The sequence below is a fragment of the Arvicanthis niloticus genome, chromosome 23 (assembly GCF_011762505.2).
Source record: "Arvicanthis niloticus isolate mArvNil1 chromosome 23, mArvNil1.pat.X, whole genome shotgun sequence".
NCBI classification, from domain to species: Eukaryota; Metazoa; Chordata; class Mammalia; order Rodentia; family Muridae; genus Arvicanthis; species Arvicanthis niloticus.
The window spans coordinates 30,510,577-30,531,729 of NC_133430.1; the positions used below are offsets into that span (position 1 = coordinate 30,510,577).

The 21,153-nt window shown below is 41.3% G+C and overlaps 1 protein-coding gene across 15 annotated transcripts in view; it reads right to left on the reverse strand.

Annotated features, from left to right (window-relative positions):
- The window catches only part of Ttll5 (tubulin tyrosine ligase like 5), a 235,626-nt gene that overhangs the window by 137,145 nt on the left and 77,328 nt on the right, over nt 1–21,153 (reverse strand). For all 15 annotated transcript variants that reach the window (XM_076921612.1, XM_076921610.1, XM_076921611.1 and 12 more), the window contains 5 exons: nt 14,899–14,961; nt 11,503–11,541; nt 6,358–6,515; nt 5,299–5,605; nt 1,402–1,522 (listed from right to left, as the gene is read on the reverse strand). In XM_076921612.1, coding sequence (XP_076777727.1) covers nt 1,402–1,522; nt 5,299–5,605; nt 6,358–6,515; nt 11,503–11,541; nt 14,899–14,961 — 688 coding nt within the window. The remainder of the gene's footprint in view (nt 1–1,401; nt 1,523–5,298; nt 5,606–6,357; nt 6,516–11,502; nt 11,542–14,898; nt 14,962–21,153) is intronic.

Consider the following 21,153-nt stretch of genomic DNA (forward strand, 5'->3'; position numbering starts at 1 on the left):
TTAGATTATGAGGAGCTAGAGACCTCAAAGAGGAACATCCCATAAACTAATAAAACTGTTTTCAGGAGGGTGGGTCTTGAGGCTTTAGGTGAGGTGCCTCTGAGCTATTAGATACAGACTCTCTGAGCCTAGCCTGGATCAGAAGGGGAAGCTGCCTGTGCACCTGTATTCCTCAAAAGCAAGGCTGCTGGCCCTCAAGCCCAGCTGGGGTAGCTCCAGGTATATTTTCAAGAATTCATTCAATGTTTACTAGGTTTTGCAGTGCTAATCTTATATATTCTTATAGAAACCCCCAAGTCTTGGGTAAATTCTCAGCCAGAAACTGGAATAGTTAGTTTGGCTGGAGTGTGTGTGTGTGTGTGTGTGTGTGTGTGTGTGTGTGTATCTGCTTTTGGTTATTTTAAGTGATTTTTTTTAATTTGGTTTTTGTTCATTGCTCCCTCCTCCAATTTCCTCCAACATAAAGAGTAGAGACTCATAACTAGAGGCTTGGATTTCATAGTTCTCTGCTGTCTTTACTATAGGGTAGTTTAAGATGCTATTTTAAAACATTATTTTTGCAGTGGAGAAGACAAACCAACTCTCAAAAAGGCATGCTCAGGTTTCCACTTGGAAAGAGAAGAGCTAACATTTTCCACTGATGGCTGAAGGATTGTGCATGACATACAAGGTTTATCTCTGGGTTCTTTTGACTACTTTAAATGCATAATTTGTTTTCTAGGATAACCAACATGATTTTTTTAAATGTACCTTCCATTGTATAGAGAGAACTAAAAATTAAAGTCAGCACTGACAAAGGACACAGCTTCCTCAGAGTTAAAGACCCCTGTTTGTGGTAATGCTTATAGTTATAAAAGGCCTTAAGAAGGCTGTGGCATCCTCTAGAAGCTCTGATCTTACCAAAGACCTTGATGCTCCCTGTCATTGTGAGCCGAAATATTAAATCATAGGTGTGTTCAAATAACTGATACAAGATCAAATTTGTCATTAATTTTGATTCTGGTAATCTAAAAATTACATAATTACAAGTAAAGTAAGAAGTTAGGCTGACTAATGATACTTTCCGAAATATTACAGAGACACTGACTTTCAAAGTGCTAACAGAGCTAACGCCTCAGGATAGAAAATAATGGAAACAAAGCACGTGACATGGCGCCTGTGAGCGTATGCACCACACATTCATCTAGAGGTCAGGGGACAACTTGTGGAATAGAGTCTTTCGTCTTTACATGGTTCTGGGAATCACACTCAGCTCTCCTGGTTTCCATGGTAAAACCTGTAGCTGTTGAACCATCAGTTGAATCCTGCAATAATTAATTCTTTTCTCAGAATATATTGCTGAGCTGGGAATAGAAGGAGAGAAAGAAGGACAGTCAAAGGTGCCCGAAAGCAGAGCCTCACCATCTGTTCATCTTCTTTGGCAGCCCAGCTAGGACTGAGTGTCTGACCACCACTGTCTTTTGTCAGACGAACTTGCACATGCTGAAGATAGGCAGAGAATGCTAACCGGGCCTGCACTTTGCTGTAGAAATCAAAAACAATACATCGTTATGAGACAGACTAGTAAACCTACCAACCACATACCTGCCTTCTCTCCAAGTGATCTTTAAGGATCCTTCTGTCAGGATGGCTAGAATATGAAAACTGTTAAACAGACAATACTGAATTAAGAGCCTTTCTAAGCAATGTGAGCTTTTACAGTGTTTCTCACACAGAAACTGAAAACCATTTCTCCTGCCCATCATGCTGCCTCTTTGAACCTTGAAGAACGCTGGGAGAATGCAGTGTTCAGTGTTCACCGGGAATTGGTAGTAAAAAGAAGAGGGTGTGGTGTTGGAAGCTCTTCAGGACATACTTATCAGTTAGGACAAAGATTCAGATTTTGTTATGAGAACTAATACTCCTAGCATGGAAAAGCCTCTGAAACAGGAACTAGATTAATCCTACAAAGACTTTTGAGCCCAAATTTTAAGGTCATGCATTTCTCAACTACACGACAGGAGTGGTTGGAGCCCAGAACAAGTGACTGTGGTCCAACAGAGCTTGGTGTGCATGACTCGACAGACAGGGACAAGCCCGGATGTTCTGCAGGGGGAAAACATTCTCAAGATGGTAAAGCACACCATGAGGACAGCTGTTCTCTGCCAGCTGGTCTCAGTGACAGGCAAAGACTGTCCTCAGGTTGCATCGGGAAAACCAGAGAGAAAGTGACAACTTTCACGTCAGTGGCTAATTGTGGTAGATCTGTTTTCTTTCAGGCAAGATTTTGGTTACTTCAGCTGATCGGCCTCCTGACACGATAGCCAGGATTACATCAGCTAAGATTAGGGCCCAACACAAGCTTGTTCACAATCCTTGCACATGTAATCACTGAGTACTGTCTGCTCATGTTCCCCAAAGTTAAGATGAAGGATTTGTCTCAAGTGGCCTGGAGATGCTACAGGAGTTGGGGGCTGAGTGCATTTTGGAGGACCAGAGTGCAGAGGAGTGAGGCCAGGGAGCCTGCTTGCTCCTGGACTTTCATCTGTAAGAAGTTCCAGCAAGTGAGCTATAAATAAGGTTACAATTTAATTACTAACAGGGGCAGTTATGGAAGTACAGTATGAATTTGAAATGATGAATTTAAATGTCCAAATATTCCCAACAAAAACATTCCTATTCTCATCTAGAGAATAACAGTATGTTCCAGATATTTTCAAATGTAGCTGACTCACCAAGTGCACTCACTAACTGCTTTAAGTTCTCAAACTGAGAGTCAATTGAAATTTCAATCCTTATTTTGTTTCAAATTAAATAAAGAATACTGAGTTTTTCATGTCTATAAACCATCCTAAGACACCCCCCAAGAGTATCCTGAGACTGTCTCAAAGGCATTCATTAGTTGGTCACTGGCATACCCCCTTACTTAGAATCCTGACAGAAGTTTAAGACCAGCATCATTGGCATTAAAGCAACCTGGTTTTGGAAAACAAGACTGTTACACAGATCCTCGGCAGACACATGAAGGAGGTGCTGCATGTGGTCTCCACCCTAGCCTTGGCCTTCCCCAGACTCCAGGGAACACTGAAACAGCTGTCCTATATGATAGTGGGCAGCCGTGGAGTTTGCTGACTTACAGTAAGTAATACATCTTACAAGCTCAGATTCCTACAGCAGCTTAGGAGGATGCTACTGCTGGAATGGAGCTCAGAATACACTTCTGTCTTCTATTTTCAATTCTCTTATCCTCTTTCCCCTTCCAGAAATCGTGTCAGAAATGCTGGTCTGACCCTGTACCTTGGCTTGACAGAAGAGGCTGAAGCCTGGAAAGGGTCTCTGACTCTATGACTGTCCTCAATCCACAGACCAGAGCTCAGGTAGCAGAAATGAGTTCATAGAACCTGAACTCACCAATGACCTATTCTCATTCTCCCAGAGCCCTCCCAAACCCAAGCCTACCCACATCTCTGAGCCAAAGCATACAATCTGGCCTCTAGAAAGCACAGTCCAGCACCCAGGCAACTCAACATCTCCCTAAGCCTCCATCAGCAACCTCTCTCTCCACAGTCCATCCCTTATGACTTGGAAGAAGAGCTATCCCTCTACTGGTCTCTTTCCACCTGTCTTTTAGGACCCTTCTCTGCTAATATGTCCATTTCTACATCTTAATCCTCTGATCATCAAATCTTTCCTCTTAAGTCTATAAATAAGCTCCAAAATCCCTATCTTTAAAAATAAAACCAGCTTTTCTCTCTCCATGCTGTGGTCTCACCTCTGCTGCCAAGGCCTGTGAAACAGTACCATCACACTTGCTCTCCTCAGCTCACAGCTGCCTCCCCACCCACAGATTCAGAAGTGCCTGGTTATTCCTTCACGCAACAGGCATGCTAAGCACACTTGACAGCCCTCCTGTTGCTGGCAGTGTTACCCCTGCCACTCTGAAATGTTTCCTCTTGGTCTGGTACTGACCTACCCAGAGTGGTATTCCCCAAGCCTGCGGTACTCGGTTCTCTCCTCATCCACAGTGAGTTAAGCCGAACTATCAGTACTGTCCACTGTAAGGCTTCAACTATGAACCTTGACCTCTAAGTTGTACTTTTGCCAGTCACATGTTGCAGGGTACATCTTCCTGTTCTTTCTGCCCACTGACAGCATCACCAACCGCATTAGCCAACACAGAGTGCTTTAGTCTGTCACTCTTCCCTCACAAACAGCCTAAACCCATCTCCTCCTCTCCATTTCTATAATGTTACTCTCTGGCCAACACCTCCATCTTTTGGGTTTGGACAATTCTAACAGTTCCCTTTCTACATTGAGTTTCTTTTCTTATCAACTGCTCACAATGCGAGCAAAATTTACGCTCTATAACAGGGTCTGACTCAGGTAGCTACTTAAAAGCCAATCAAAAACCAAACCCAGTTCCCCTAAAGCCTCTGCACATCTAACAGCATCCATTTTGGGGAAGTCTAATTCCTTATCACACCTTCCTGAAATTGTTTTAGCCGCCAAGTCTGCCAGGTCCCAAATGCAAAGGCTTCTACCATTTCAGTGCCCCGAGTTTTGTTTCTCCTGCAGTCGGAGGCAGGGCTGATTCACACAAGCTCACTGCGAAGCTCACCTCTTCATGCATGCTCCAGTCTTAGTAACCTCTACCCACCATGACATCACTGTAGCATCTTCACGGTATCCTTTGCTGCCTGGAATACCATGTTTCTTTGTTCACTGTTCGTCTTCCTAGCAGACTGTAGGCTCCCCATGACTGCCTTGCTCCCTGCAGCACTGCTTTATGGCCTAGCATATTCCTGGCACTGAGCAGCTGGCAGTGTTTGCGGATGGACTGGAAGGAATTGCTGTACTACAGCATCTCTGGGAAACTTACTTCCACCTGCTCAGCACTCTCAACACCAACCACTTCCCAAACCTGGAAAATCTTTATCAGTTAAGGCTAGGTCAAAGGTCACCTCTCACATGATGCCTCTCAGGCATTCTATTTCTGTGCCTTAAGATCACTGTGTCCTCGTGGGATCAGAGTCCCAATTCCTGAAGAATCTCACACACTAACCCTGAGTTGCTTGAGTTAGTCTTGGCCACTCAGTACTCTTACTGAGACTACTGCCATCCAAGCATCTGTTGGGCCTGTAAAACCTTGTCCTTCTCCAAACCTCTTGTGTCTGTGATAATAGCAATGTTTAACTCATCATTAGTTCTCAGGACTTCGGCAATTTCCAGAGGAAACTGTGAAGCCACTGACACAGAAGCTGGCATTCAGGACAGTTAGCTATAACCACCTTGACGACCATCATTCTCAAAGGAACTTACCTTAGATTGCCATTATCCTGGAGAATCTGCATCAGATTAAATTTAGACTCTGGCTCTTGAGTCTCAATTTTGCAGCATTGTTCTCCTTTATTAGTCCACTCAGCAACTTTCATGGCATTTTCTCTGGGTGAATTTTCTACTATAACAGTCAATGACGGTGTGTACTTGGCTTGATTTTCTCCAAGAGACCCCGCAGACTCCTCCTGGGAAGCTTCCTGCTCTTCATCTTCATTGTCTAATCCAACTTCTTCCTCTTCTTCACTTTCTGTCTCAGTTTTAATATTCATTTCAGCTGGTTGGGTAATCACTAAATGCGAAGAATCACTAGTGTTGCTGAAAAAAGGATTAGAAGGTCCTCTCTCCCAACACCTTCCTTTTATCTTTATAGTAAAAGCCCATGTCTAAGGCAACCACCAAGAGGACAAAGAATTAACCGACAGCTCACAACTCTCTCATCTTACACTCCTAATACCTATCAATGGTGGCCTTTAGAGCTGAGCCTTCTCATCACGCCACAGGGTGCTCTCAAGACTTAAGGCAATCCCTGGTACAAACTCCTTTGCCTAGGTACTCTCTCTGGCATGTCGGGGGCATTAAAAAAAACAAAACAAAAACCTTCACAGAGGTACAAAGAACAGAGGACTATCCTCTGAGTCTGTGTTTGAAAACAGGAACCATATATATATATGGCTCTCCATCCCATCACTGAGACCCCAGACACTAAGCAGCTGCCTGATACAGGTACTCTACAGAGAAAGGACATGGGATGGTATCAATCTATCAAGTCAGTTAAAAATACATCTGCTGTAATGTATGAGAATATCTGGGAAAGAAACTCCTTCATCTAAATTCTCATGCCACCAGCAACTTTCAAACGATGAACTAAGCTATAGAACCATCAACCCCAGCAGCACTGCTCAGAACCCACTAACGTGGACGCTCATTATTTCTAAAGTATCTGGTATCTGTTTGACTCATCAGGTATTAAGGAAGAAACTGGTTAACTGGCTCTGCCAGGACCCAGACTGTACAGTTTGTTGAATGCTCACTGGCAGGTACCTGGGTATTTTGGCCTCATTGCCCTCAATCTGCCACTCCGTCGTCTACGTTTTCGCACCTCCAGAGACAGCAGCTTCCTCTCATAAAGGGCAGCATGCAGCTTGGCCTTGGAGTTCATGCTCTCCACCTTTAGCTCTGGTGTTCCATCCGTACTCATTCTGCGGAAACAGCACAAGAGCACAACTTCAGAAAGGACTCCTCCTAAACTGTGCATGCTGGTATACGCCTGTAATCCTAGCACTCAGGACAGAAGGCATCTATAGCTACACAGATAGTCAAGTCCTCTTCTTTACCCCAAGACTGTCATGGGAACCCTCATGAACTCTAACGCGTTTGGAGTGCCCAAGAAAATGGGAATGGTGTAGTCAACATTAAGACTTCATTAATGGTTTCCTCAATTTATTAAATACTCTGAACAAAAACATATGCGAAGACAACATTTCAATACCTTTAAGCATCTTGGCTATGACTTTACTGCAGGTACTGTAAAGTGTCACCCAAGCCCTATACCTTCAGAACTAGGAGACAGCAGTAATTTCTTAATAGTTGAGATATAAAATACATCTTGTTCACGTTAAAGTTAATTGCAATCTTCGCATTAGTATTAAGCATCCTTTTGAATGTATATAACAATACATACAAATTTGACAGGCTGGCAATAGAGAACAGATGATGAACTAAGACTAGGGCAGTGACACAGAGGGGATTGTGATCCATAGGGAAGTGTCACCAAAAGGCTGCAGAGACTGAGGGTCTTCCCAGTCTAATGTTCCATAGCCTGGGGATATGCCATGGCTCTCGACCTTCTTTAGAACTGAATTAGCTCCACAAGGAGATGGGAGAATGGCAGAATCCCTTCAGGTGTTGAGTATAGTCAAAAATTAGTCAGAGGCACAGACATGAGCTGGCAGCAGACAACAGACAAGGCTCAACCCTAGCAGGTTCTGAATGAGATGTGGGGTAGGGAAGGGGGCTGGTAATGGCTATGCCAGGTCTGAGTAATATGAGTCACAGACTAGGGATGTGAGTGATGTGGGGCCTGGTCCAGACAAGGAGTGGAGAAAGCACAGGGCCTCTACCCTCTGAGGCACCTCACTGCCTTCTTTTGATGCAAGATGTAACTATGATACTGAGCCTGACCTCAAACTTTTGGGTTCAACTGTTTCTCCTGCCTTAGCCTCCCAAAGTAACAACTAAGAAATGTTCAAACTTATCTATTATCATACTCTCAAAGACTGAACTCCACAGAGCTCTGAAAACAGACATATAGCCAATTAAATAATAAATAACTCAGACTGAAAAGCACCATTCAAGCCATTTTGGTCAAGTGTGGTAACTATGATGGCAAATGTCACATCAAATGTGACATCTCTGTCTTTCTAAAAAAATCTTTAGAAGCTTAACCTGGAGCCAGGCGTGGTAACACACATGTGGTGGCACATGCCTTTAATCCCAGCACTTCAGAGGCAGAGGCAGAGGCAGAGGCAGGAGGATCTCTTGTGAATTCAAGGTCTACAGAGTGAGTTCCAAGACAGCTAGGGCTATCCACTTAAACCATGTCTTGAAAGAAAAAAAACCTAATTAATTACTTAACTTGGTTTCAGATAGCTTAATATTTTAAAGTCACCTTAACAGAATGGGTTGAAGTTGATATCTTAATGAAGTCCAGTGTTTATTTACATGAGCTAACATTTATTGCGTAAAAAAACATAATTTTTGTTCATTGTTTTCTGTGTCATGTCTACCAACAGCTTTTATGTTTAGAGCCATGAATGACCTCTCATCTTTCTACAAGACAAGGATTCAAGTTAATTTTTAAAGTATTATTTCCAATTTGTTTAAAGCAGCTTTCTTTCTACTTGGGTTACACTGAAGTTTTTGTTCAAGATCAAATGAGCATAGATATGAGTGATTTCTGCGTTATCTCTCCTGGTTCCACTACCTTACTGGAGAATTAGAGGATTTAAGTCAAGGATTTTGAGTTTTATTCAAAATTACTTTGGATTTTCTAAGTCCTTTGCAATTTTGTAAGTCTGCCCCACCCCATCCCCCAGCCCACAGACAGGGTTTCTCTGTGTATACCTGGCTGTCCTGGAACTTGCTCTGTAGACCAGGCTGGCCTCAAACTCATAGAGATCCATCCACCTGCCTCTGCCTCCCAAGTGCTGCGATTAAAGAAGTGTGCCACCACTGCCCAGCCCTTTTCCTTCCTTCTTTCTTTTTTCCATAAGTTTTAAAAGTTGCTTAGTTTCTTAAAAAGTCTCCTATGCCAATGATTGAACTTGTACTGGATCTTTACATTCATCCGACAAAGATGGATATTTTAACCAATATTAAGTCTACCAGTCCATGGATAAGGCACCTCTCTTCATAAACTTGAATGTTGTTAGTCTCAATCAATAATATTTAGTACTTTTAGTGTGTAAGTACTACATTTACTCCTGAGTACTTCGTATTTTCATAGTATAAAGGCAATTCAAGTTTGTTTCCAATTATTTACTCTTGTCAATATATTAAAATATGATGATTTTAGCACATTGATCTTGTGTCCCAGAATGTTATTAATTGCATGGCTATGTTGTAGTATTTTGTGGAAGTCCTGGGATGATGATCTTTCTTCTTTTCTTTCTTCCACCTCCTCTTCCTTCTTCTTCTGTATGTTTGGTACATACAGTGTATACATGTATGTGTGTGTGCAGGTGCATGTGCACATGTGTGCACCCAAAGGCCAGAAGAGCACACTCCGGCCTCTATGACTCTATGACCGAACTGTTTTCCCCAAGACAGGCTTTCCTACTGACTATTAAGACCAAGAAACCTGGAATTTGCATTCTATGAAGTCTTTTATAACAAACCCAATATTCTGACTAGATTCAAAGCCCTGCAAACGTTCTCTTTCAGCTTTGTTCAGTCTGCATCAATGCTATCCACAAGTTTAGTCACTTTACCTAAGTTGTCAGAACAATAAAGTAACTTTAATAGTAACATTTCCTTAACATGCCTCCACACTCATGCCATCCCACTCTATCTAGTTGGCATGTGGCATCTCCTCTCTTCACTGTTTGCTTGCTTTAACTGCCTTATACTTGTCTTTACTTCCTCACTTCTGCTTATTCTTCTCTACTTTGTGAAATTTCTCAAGATGGACTCTGGATCTGCGACTTCAGTTCTCAGAGTCTTCCCTCCTTCTTTTCCCACTTGCATGTTTTCTTCTTATTTTGAGACAAGGTTTTGCTATCTTCAAAGCCTAAGGCTGGCTGTGAAGTCATAGCCTTCACCTTAGCATCTGGAGCAGGACCACAGGCACATCCACCTGCCTACACAGGCATCCACCACGCCCACACAGGCGCATCCACCAGGCCTACACAGGCATTCACCACACCTACATGGGCATCTACCAAGCCCACACGGGCATCCACCACGCCTACTTCTGGGCTCCTTTTGTAGCGTTAGCGCTCAGAACTACAAAGATCCCTCAAGACATCAACTTAGCTGAAAAATCACACATTTTATGTTTTATTACTAATGATTTCAAAATACTTTGTGATGTCTTTCTTAATTCACAGAGATTATTTAGAAATATGCTGCTTTTAGCCCAAATATCTGAAGATTTTCCAAGTATATGACTTTTCATTTCAATCCTTTTAAATCTATTAAGTCTTGTTTCATACTCTAGCATATAATATATAGCCCAGTTTTTATATATTTAATTCTTTAGACCATCAAAATATCCATATGAACATTAATATTTAAAGACAGTTGAAAATTAATGGTCAAAGTCCATTCATTTGAAACAATTCTTAGTTTTTAGAAACACAGTTTCTATACTAGCCTAGCATAGTCTGAGAACACGCAGCCAAGGCTGCCTGTGAATTCACCACTGCACTCCTATGTTAGCCTCTCATGTCCTAGGGTTACAAGTGCCAGCCATTATACTCAGCTGTTAAACAGGCTTTTTGTCTAAATTTTTTTTTAATTTCTTTTCTCCTACTTCCCAATTGATGGTAATATACCCAGGATGTCTATTACTTGACCAAATGCTATAGAAAATTTATAAATTGTGACTTTCACTTGAAAATAAGCTATATGAATTTATTTCAGTTTTCCTTATAAGGCAATCAGAATGACTCCCTTAAAAGAAAAGTTAACTTTATGCCTCAGAAAGCTTGCCCTATGGGTAGAGGAACTTGCTGTACAAGCCTGGGAACCTGACTTTGGTTCCCAAAACCCAGGTAGTAAAGGAGGAAGAAGAGAATCAACTCTGTAAATACCTTCCTTACCTACACACATGTGCCATGGCAGACGTACCCACACGCATCATGTACTCAGAGACACACAAACAGAAACCACACATGTGCCATGGCAGACGTACCCACATGCATCATGTACTCAGAGACACACAAACAGAAACCACACATGTGCCATGGCAGACGTACCCACATGCATCATGTACTCAGAGACACACAAACAGAAACCACACATGTGCCATGGCAGACGTACCCACATGCATCATGTACTCAGACACACACAAACAGAAACTTAAATTATTGGATGAGAAACTAAGTTGACTCATGAAAAATAGCTAGAGACAGGGAGCTGTGCCATCTTCCATGTTATACTGCTTTCTGAAGAGGACAGCACAGAATAGACAATGTAAACTGTTCAACTCTCAGGAGCCTTCAGATGTGCGTAGGCTCAAGAGTTTCTGTGGCAGCTCAAGTCTTAACTGAGGCAAAGCCATTTGGTCTTTCCTCTGATTATTTTCTGCTCTGCTGGATGAAAGCTTCCTGTGAGCTGACTTCCAGCGCGTCCAGTCACAGTCTTACATTACCTAAGCCACAACATAACCATAAAGACAACATGGTGACAGTTTTCAATTCTCATTACTACTCTAGTCTCTTTCACCCCACCAAGCAAAAAAGCTATTACTGGTTAAAATGATGTACATGCAGTTTAACAAGTTAAATCTTATACCTATTCTCTAATACGTGGCCCCAGCATACTTTTTCAATAGAAAGCATATATGTATTGCTGCTATTTGTGATGAGCCAAACTGAAAACAGTTATATAAAACATATTGTTCAGTCTGTACATAGCTACACATCATGTAGATGAAAAGTATGTTAACTTTGAAAAGTTAGTTACCGTGCTCTTCCTGTAAGCAAGCTCCTTCTGGGGTTCCCCCTGCAGATGGAAAGGACAACAGGGTTAGAGAATGCCACCCACTCCTCACTCCAGACTTCACACACATAGGGAGTGCACTCGTAAGAGACTCAACATCTAATTAGGGCCGACTGGGAAGAAGCAGACCCTCTCAGAGAAAAGTAGACTACTGTGAGGTAGGAGGATACATTTAAAAATGGGCAACAAGCAAAGAAATTGCAGAGAAAAACGACAACAACGACTTAACATTTGTCCATCCACTTATAAAGCAAATTATAACGATTCCTCATGACAACATGAAGAAGGCAGTTGACTCCCCACCCCCATGTCTTGTGTGTGCGTGTGCATGTACGTGTACGTGTGTAGATGAGAGGGAGATGGTACTTCTACATTCTGCCCATGGTCAGGATTGAGGGGTCTGCATTGGATTCTAAGGTCTAGATCAGAGCTTTCTACAGAGCTTTCTACTTTCATTGAACTATTCCAGAATAGGAAACCAAGTTCCATTCCCATGGGGTCCATCAAAAATAGATTTTCCACAATTATGGAAAAAAACATGTTTAAAAACCAAAAGATGTTCAAAAGCTAAATGCCTACTGTATCTGTTAAATAGGCTTTTGCTTTTCCTTAAAAAACATTTCCTCCTCATTCAGTTTCTGCACTGAACACTTGGAGTGTGAACTTGTTCCACAGACTGACTCATATTCCTTCCTGTATTTAGTTCAATTTATCACCATTGTAAGTTCATGTATCCACCTCAAGACACTGGACAATGATATTGCCCAGCATGAGGTCATCACTGTTGGCCTTTCATTACCATGAATATTTACTAGCTAACCCTCATTTCATTAACTCGTTCAATCAAATATTTTGTCACTTCAAAACTGTCATGTTGATGGAGACACACAATATGTAATCTGTGATATTTTTTAAAAGACAAAAGCAGTATAGATAACATTTATAGAAAAATCAAGTAAAAGAGTTAACTCTTTACCAGGAGGTTGTTTTCCTTTTTCTATACCTTCCTGTCCCTGCTAGTGTCCTAAGAGATGTGCGTCAGACAACTCAGGATGAGTAACTCTTAGCCCAGACAATGGGCATCTCCCGGAATCTGCAATCATGGCCTCTAAGTACAATCACATGGGCAGCTTTTAATAAGTACCTCCACTTCCCTCCAGGTCGGAGTTGGGGGATAAATATCACTTACAAGAGCCCCTGGGTTACTAATGTACAGCCAGAGTTAAAACCATTGCCATACAATAGGATACCAGGTTTGCCAAAGCTGGATGAGTTAGATTGGAAGAGGTGGAGAAGGGATGGAAGGTGGACAAACTCAACCTACAAAAAATGAGTGGAGAATTACTTTGAAATAACAATTTAATGTGTGTGAGAAAGATCAATTCAGACAGAGAGAAGAAATTTAGTGAAAGATGTTAAGATTTAGAATTAACACAATTTCCTTTTTTTCAAAACATATTTTTCTACCACATGCTAGGCTCTCAACACTGACAAGGATGGACGCAGGAAAGCTCCTATCAGAGGGTGGCAGGTAGGGTATGAGTCAGTAACCAGGAGCTTTTAATGCAGTCCGGGAAAGCAAGGCTGACTGAAGGATAAAAACCTGAGCTAGAGCTATCCAGGGGTGAACGGAAAGCCTCGTAAGCAACAGGGAGTTTGTGAGGACAAGATGGTATGGAAAAAGACACGTGTCCTCATCGGGCCAACGCTAGTATGGCAGTATAGAGATGAAGTTTTAAGAGGTTACTAAGACTAGATTATAAAGGTATTCCTTTGCTAAATTGGGAAATTTATGTTTTCTTAATAAAAAAATTCTAGACGTTTATAAGCAAGAGTCATTAGCTGGAAATAATGCAGAAATATACTAACTTGGATGATATATTCTAATTAAACGTAGCATTTTATCCATATACATTTAGGAAGTGCACAATAATGGATTTGCTGCTTTGTTGTTTAAAGACCTACACAGATGAAAAAACCTTCACAGTCTCAGGCCGCACTCTAGTTTTTATGCAAAAATCTGGGGCTGTGTTCTAAGCAAACTCAAGGATCATCAAAAGCTATGTGTGTGGTTATTCAACACTATTTACCACAATTGAACAGATGCAAAGTACAAATCTAATTTCCTATAATAACAAAGAAACTGCAAGACATGTCTGAAATCTGGATATCTATTTTAAGTCTCCCTCAGAAAACAAACCATATCCTTAAAATAAAACAAATTTCTTCAATCAACCAAGTAGCTTCATTAAACTAATCAATTACTGAACTGTTCTGCAATGTGGCTATACCTCACAGGCTACCAGCATCCACAGGGGTACGCTGCCCGTGGTGACTGTGCCATATGGATTCCAGCTTCTGCTAACACTGTTTCCCAAATCCCCTGGCACTGAGCTCACCAGCTCCTGTCTGTGCTGGAGTTGACTTTGCCATTTATGGACCCTCCACCTTTTCTGACCTGGCAACCCTTTTGTTCTTGAAAACCAGCATTTCACCATTTAAAACCGTGCCTGGAACACTCGCTATGCTCTGCTTCCTGACTGTGGATGTAGCATAACCAGCTACACCATACTCCTGCCTCTGTGGCTCCCCTGACATGATAAAATGGTCTCTCAAACTGTAAGCCAAAATAAACCCTGTCTACCTCAAGGAAGAGGGGGAGGGGAAGGGGAAAGAGAGAGAGGGAGGAAAGGAAGGAGGAGAGAGACAGAGGAAAGAAGGGAGGAGAGAGAGGGAAGAAAGAATAGAGGGAAGAAGAGAGGGGAAGGAAGAGAGAAGAGAGAGAGGAAAGGAAAGAGGGAGGAGAAAGAGGGAGGGAAAAGAGGTAGGGAGAAGGGAAGAAAGAAGTTTTAAAACAAAAACAGTATACAAAAAAGTGCTGAGTGAGGATTGTCTTTTAGAAAGAAGAATTAGAAGAATAAGAGGAAGAAAGAGAAGGAGGAGAAAGAAGAGGAGAAGGAGGAAGCAGAAGCAAAAGGAGAAGAGGAAGAGGAGGAGGAGGAAGAGAAGGAAGAAGAAGAAGAAGAAGAAGAGGAAAAGGAGGAGGAAGAAGAAAAGGAGGAAGAGGAAGAAGAGGAAAAGGAGGAGGAAGAAGAAAAGGAGGAAGAGGAAGAAGAGGAAGCAGCAGCGCTGGGTATTTGGTAAGACTACTCAGAAGACTTAGGACTTAATTTTTGGCTTTTACATATATTACAAAATGCTGAGAGCTGTTAGCGTATGTTGGAAAATGAGCTATTATACTGGGATTTCCATCCCAGGCCCTGCATGAGACTTGGATAAAACCACGACCCTTCTTTTACATATGTTTTCTCTTATGCTTTGCGATCTAGCTCTAAATATTTAAGCTGAGCAAATTCCTACCTGTCCTGGAATAGGCGTGTTGCCAGCATGTAGTTCATGGAGGTCTTGTGTTCAAGGTAGGACCTGAAGGACAAAGAAATAAACCAAATTATTTCTTAAGTTTCGTTCAAGAGGGAAACTGTAGAAATAAAACCACAAACCAAGCACAAAATAAGCAGCTTGTGCACTGTCTCCAAAGTGCCAACTGAGGAGACACGGGTGTTCAAACTAAATTGATCAATGATTGAGTAAGAGTGAGAGGAAACTGCTCAAGTCCACCCTGCTGAAATAAATAAACAAAAAGAATAAAGAAGATGACTTAACATAGAAAACAGAATTTCTTAGATTAATGAGAGGAGATATGCTACATTCAAAACGTCATAATGAAACGTTAAAAAACCACCACCACCACTACCAAGAAATCTTATGCACAGATGAGAAGACAACAGAAACTGAAGAGGGAAAGCTGCACAAAGGAGAGAAATGGGAGACTTTCAGTCTAACTGTCCCCAAAGTGGGAGCATCCAGTGCTTTATGGTGTTTATGGCGGAGGACAACCTTTCAGAAAATGGAGAATCTGGGTCACTAATTCCTTCATGTTCTCCACACAGCTGTTGAATTCCGTGAGACTAGTCAGAAACGTTTCCTAGGACCTTTTTCATCCCACACCTCCCAAGGATCCTTAGCCTCTAAATGGAAACCTTCCCAGTACAATGGCTGCTCATGTCCACTCCCCCACCCCCTTCCTACCCCCACACAAAGCCTTCCTTAATAGGATCACTGTGAGGCTACAGGTTTCCTTGTCTGACTTGCCTGCTCTGCCACAGAGACATGTCACATGCTGTCTCCAAGAACACCTCTTCCAGAAAAGCTGCATGACGCAATTCATTCCTAGATACATACCCAGGAGATGCATTCAAGAATGCCAACAGCATAGGTGTGCTTGACAGTTACAGACCAGAAACAAGTCCCATGTCCATCAAGGAAAGAAGGTGAAACCAACAGCAGTTCCAACATACCATTTAAAGGGAAGGGGATGTTAAAGGGAATGAGATGCCACTATGGTAAGGCAAAACTTAATGAAAAAAGCAAGATTACATGGAGCACACATGTTCTGTCTGGAAAATATTCAAAACCAAAGAAACAAACAATTCTGTTCCTACATATGAGAGAATAACTGCTACAGACCCTGTTCTCCTAGCACAAATGGCCAGAAACGTGTACAAGATATAGAAACAACTGTTTTCAGACATTAAACAAATGGGACAAGGGGTGATTCCTATTAGTGAAAAAGAACAGAATTAACTCTTACAATTTCTCTGCCTTTCTTCCTACAGGCGATTTCCAGAGCATACATAAAGGAGGATTTAATGAAGACCAACAATGTCTACAATGAAAAGTCAAGATCAAAGGTATAAAAGGCATCTAGAATTTTCAGAGCAATGTACTGAAGAGGAGCAGGCTATGCATGAGGGGGAAAAAAATCCCAAAATAATGGGATTTTTTTAAATCACAGGTCCCTTGAGTTTTGGGGTACCTACCAATCTGCTTGGGCAGAGAGTGAAAGTCCTCTGGCCTAAGGAAAAAGTGACTATCAGAATAAAAAACAAGCAAGACTAGATGTAACTCAAACACCTCCGCAGGTCATAGGGAGCTGCCAATTGAGTGACAGCTGCCAGAACACAGGGATCTCCTTAAAAGCTGGGTCACTTCACAGACACCCCTTTTGAGGTAAGACAAATGTTGGGCTTATATTAAAATCCTAACTTTACCATAACAATATATAGGAGGAAGCCTGAAAATGCTGATGTACAAATAACTCAAGTGTCTGAACAGAACACTTTTTAACAGGGTTTAAAAAGGGCAAAGAAATCCAAGCACAGATGATAAGCATGCACAATACACAGTGTCTAGTCAAAATTCACTGTACACATGAAGAGAAACAGTGTATCTCACAACCAGTGGTTCTCAACCTGTGTGTCGTGACCTATCCTGCATATCATATATTTATATTACAATTTATAACACTAGAAAAATTACAGTCAGGAAGTAACAATGAAAACAACTCTATGGTTGGGGGTCAGCACAACATGAGGCACTGGACTTACGGGTCCCAGCATTAGGAAGGTTGGGAACCACGGCCGTAAACCAATGCTAGTCAATGGACTCAGAAACGACAATATGAGTAAAACAAGAATGACAGATATTTACCCAAATCATTACAATGTGTGCATAAGGATCTAAAAAAAAAAAAAAAAAAAAAAAAAAAAGAGGAAAACAAGACAGAAAAAATACAAATAAGAATTCTACATATGAAAAAGGATTCAATACTGGAAATAAAATGTTCACTAGAATTAAGAGAAGTTAGAATGCTGCAAACAAAATGAGAAAATGACCTTAAAGACAGAAATCCCAGCCAAGGCACACCACAATCACACCGCTGCAGACAGCCGTAAACACAGTCTAGGGGCTGTGGAGATGGCTCAGTGGGTAGAGTGACTGCTGTATAAAATGAGGGCCTGAGTGTGGATCCCCAGCAACTGTATAAAAGCCTGGTGTGCTGGTACACATCTGTACTGTCAGTGCTGCACCTGTGGAAACAGACTCCCAGAGTTCACTGTTGAGGCAGCCTGGCCAAGCTGAAGAGCTCCAGAAGTGAGAGGCCCTGTCTCAGATACAAACAGACCAGAGAGATGGCCCGACAGGTAAAGACAGTTGCTGCCATGCTTGATGGATCTAAGGTCTGTCCCTGGGAACCACATGGTAGAAGGAGAGGCCATCATTTAATATCCATACAAGCTATGCCATATACAAACCCACAGTGCCCCCCTCCCCATACACTGATAAAATAAGGCGGAGAGCCATCAAGAAAGATGACTGGTATTGGTTGCTGGCCTCTACATAGTGGGACACACATGCAGAAACAAATCCCCATGCACATTTACACAACCTAGACCTATACCCTCAGAAGTAAGCTGAAGGAGGGGTCAGCACTGTTCTCATGAAGAATAACGCAAGCTGGGCATGGTGGAGCACACCTTTAATCCCAGCACTCTGGAGCAGAGGCATAAGGATCTATCTCTGTGAGTTTGAGGCCAGACTGGACTATAGAACAAATTCCAGAACAGCCAGGCCTACACAGAGAAATCCTGTCTTGACAAAAACAAAACCAAGACAAAAAAAGAAATAAACATACTCAGAGAAGAGGCAAAGACCTGATTTCTTATGCACTGGAGAAAAGAGTGTCAGGCTAGAGTTCTACAACTTGTCAAAAAAAAAAAAAACTTTTCAATGTTAAAACAAAAACATCTATAGAGAACCAGAAGTGGCCAAGTTGTTACAATCAGAGCTGCATGGAATTCATCAAATTCTGAAAGAAGTTCTTCAGAATGCAAACCTGATGAATGCACAGTGAAGAATATGGAAAATGACAATGTATGTATAAACAGAAGATTTAAATTTCCTTACATTATAACTGACTCTTCCAGCAAAAGTCACAGTGTAGTACTGTGGGATTACAACAAAATACTAACAATAACACAAGGAGGATGGAAAAGTAGTGTGGTTGTAAAGACCCCATATTACATATGAAATAGTAGAGTATTTGAAGATTACATCGCAATAAGTAAAATACATGGTCACTGGAGAAATAGCAGAGCGGTAGGATAACTTATTAGTCAAAAGATGACATAAGTGACATAGACAAAGAAGAGTAGATAAACAATACAAACTACCTATGAAGTGGGTTGCTGTCTTTAATTACTCGATGTGTTTTGTCATTTTGCTTGAGTTTCCTGTCTTTATAGAAGCCATGCATGTGCACAGTGTACTGTACTTAGACCTACCCTCTGCTACCCTCTTGTCCTCCACCTTCCCTCTGAAGCCCCTCCTCTTCCTAACTAGCAAGAACTTCGTTTTATAATCTTTATAAATTTATTCTTTTCATTTTATGTATGTTTTACCTATATGTATGTATGTCCACCACACACATGCTTCATGATCATGAAGGTCAAAAGAGGGCACTAATCTCCACCCTCTCCCCCAACTCAAGTTACAGATAGCTGTGAACCACCATGTGGGTACTGGAAACTGAATTTGAGACCTTTATAAAAGCAACAGGTGCTCTTAACTACAGAGCCATTTCTCCAGCTCAAAGATGATTTTTTAAAAAGATAATATCAATGAACCTTTAGATAGAGTAAGGAAAAAACGAAAAAGATTAAATAAAGATGAAGAAGAGGAGGAGGAAGACGACGACCACTACCCCAGCAGCAGCAGCAGCAGCAGGATGGATAAGGAGCCATTTTACTGGTTAACAGAGATGCAAAGGATCATGGCTGGGATATGGCTGTGATTGGAGTCTCTGCCTTGCAGAGTATATACCCAGCTATGGATGCCATCTCCAGTACTATATAAACTGGATATAGCAGCTCAAACATATAATTCCAGAAATGAGGAAGTAGAGTGGAAGGATCAGAACTTCAAGGTCATCCTTGGCTATATAGCAAATTTGAGGCCTACTTGAGATACATGAGTCCCTGTCTCAGAAGAAGGGGTGGGAGGAATGCTGGAGCTAAAGAAATGGACCAACAGATAAGAGCACTTTTACAGAGAACCCCAGCTTGGTTCCTAGCACCCACATCAAGCAAGTTAAAATCATCTCTAACTCTAGCTCTAGGAGGTCCAAAGCCCTCTTTTAGCCTCTATAGGTATCCACATTCACATGCACATACCCACAGAGAGACATACAAACAAACACATATGTTTTTTTAATCTTAAAGATCATAAGACACTATTATAAACATTTACTTGCCAACAAACTGAATAATCTAAAAGAAATGAGTAAGGTCCTGTGCACATACCATATACTGAGATTTAATTCTGGACAAATAAAACTCAGAACAGATGGATAAAAGTGAAGAGATTCAACCAGTAATGAAGACCAGTTAAAAAGGAGGAGGAGGAGGAAGAGGAAGAGGAAGAAAAAGAAGAGGAAGGGGAGGAAAAGGAAGAAGATGAGGAAGAGGAGGAATAGCAGCCTAGGTCCTGGCTTCTTCACTCTGTCATATTAGTGTCTTCACTAATATCAAATTTCAAAACAATTACAAAAAACAACATAAAGATAAAAATCAGAAGAGAATACTTCTAAATTCCTTCTACAAGGTCAGCATTATCCTAATATCAAAACCAGGCAAAGATACCACCAAAAAAAAAAAAAAAAAAAAAAAAGAAGAAGAAGAAAAGAAAAAAAAAGGGGGGGGGGGGAAGGTGGGATCCAGACAGACAAACAGAAATACTTTTACTGTAAATGCTAAAATCCTTAACACACTGAATTCAAAGCATATTAAAAATACTAAAAAGACTATTCATCTTAATCAAGTAACACCCATCCCAAGTGATACAGAGTGCTACGCCCCAAGTGCACCAAAGAAAAACAAAGATAAAAGATAAAATGAGCCAGCAAGGATGCAGAAAAAGAGAAGGAACCTTCAGATGTATTTCGAGGAATGCAAACTACCATTACAGAAAGTAGCATGGGAATTCCTCACAAATGAACAACAAGAACTGCCATATGATCCAGCAGAGATACTTGTAACTCCATGTTTATTGAAACACTGCTAACAACATAGAAGCAATGTAAGTGTACCATCAAGAATGGAATGGATAGAGAATACGTGGTTCATACACTGTAGAATATTGTTATGCCATAGAAAGAACAAAATCTCGTCATCTTCCACAACATAAATGAACTTAGAGGTCAGAAATATGAATGAAGTGAGCCAGGCACAGAGAAACAAATGCTGCACTATCTCCTTGTGTCTCTTTGTGCCATCCAAAGGCAGTCGATTCATACTGGTAGAAAGCAGAGTGGGGATAACAAGGGTGTGGAGTAGCTAGGGAGGACGAATACGGCTATGACCAATTAGATAGCACAGTGGCCATAGGTAATAATGTTCTTGCAAAGGGGAAGAATTTCAGGTATTTTTACCACAAAAAGTAACTGTGGGCTTTAGCCATTCCAATCTCTAAACATGATCTATACAAGAAAGATAAAATCAGGGTTTTTTTTTTTTCTTTAAACTGTAAGACAAAGCAACAGAAAATTACTAGTCATAAGGAAGTTGGTATGGAGTGTATTAAGGCACACAAAGTAAACTTCAGAATTAAAAGAAAGGATGAAAGCGAGCAAGCACTGTGAGGAACACCACATTTCCTAACAAGGAGGAAGCCTGTTTCTCCTCGGCACTGACAAGAGAGCTCCAGAGTGCAGGAAAG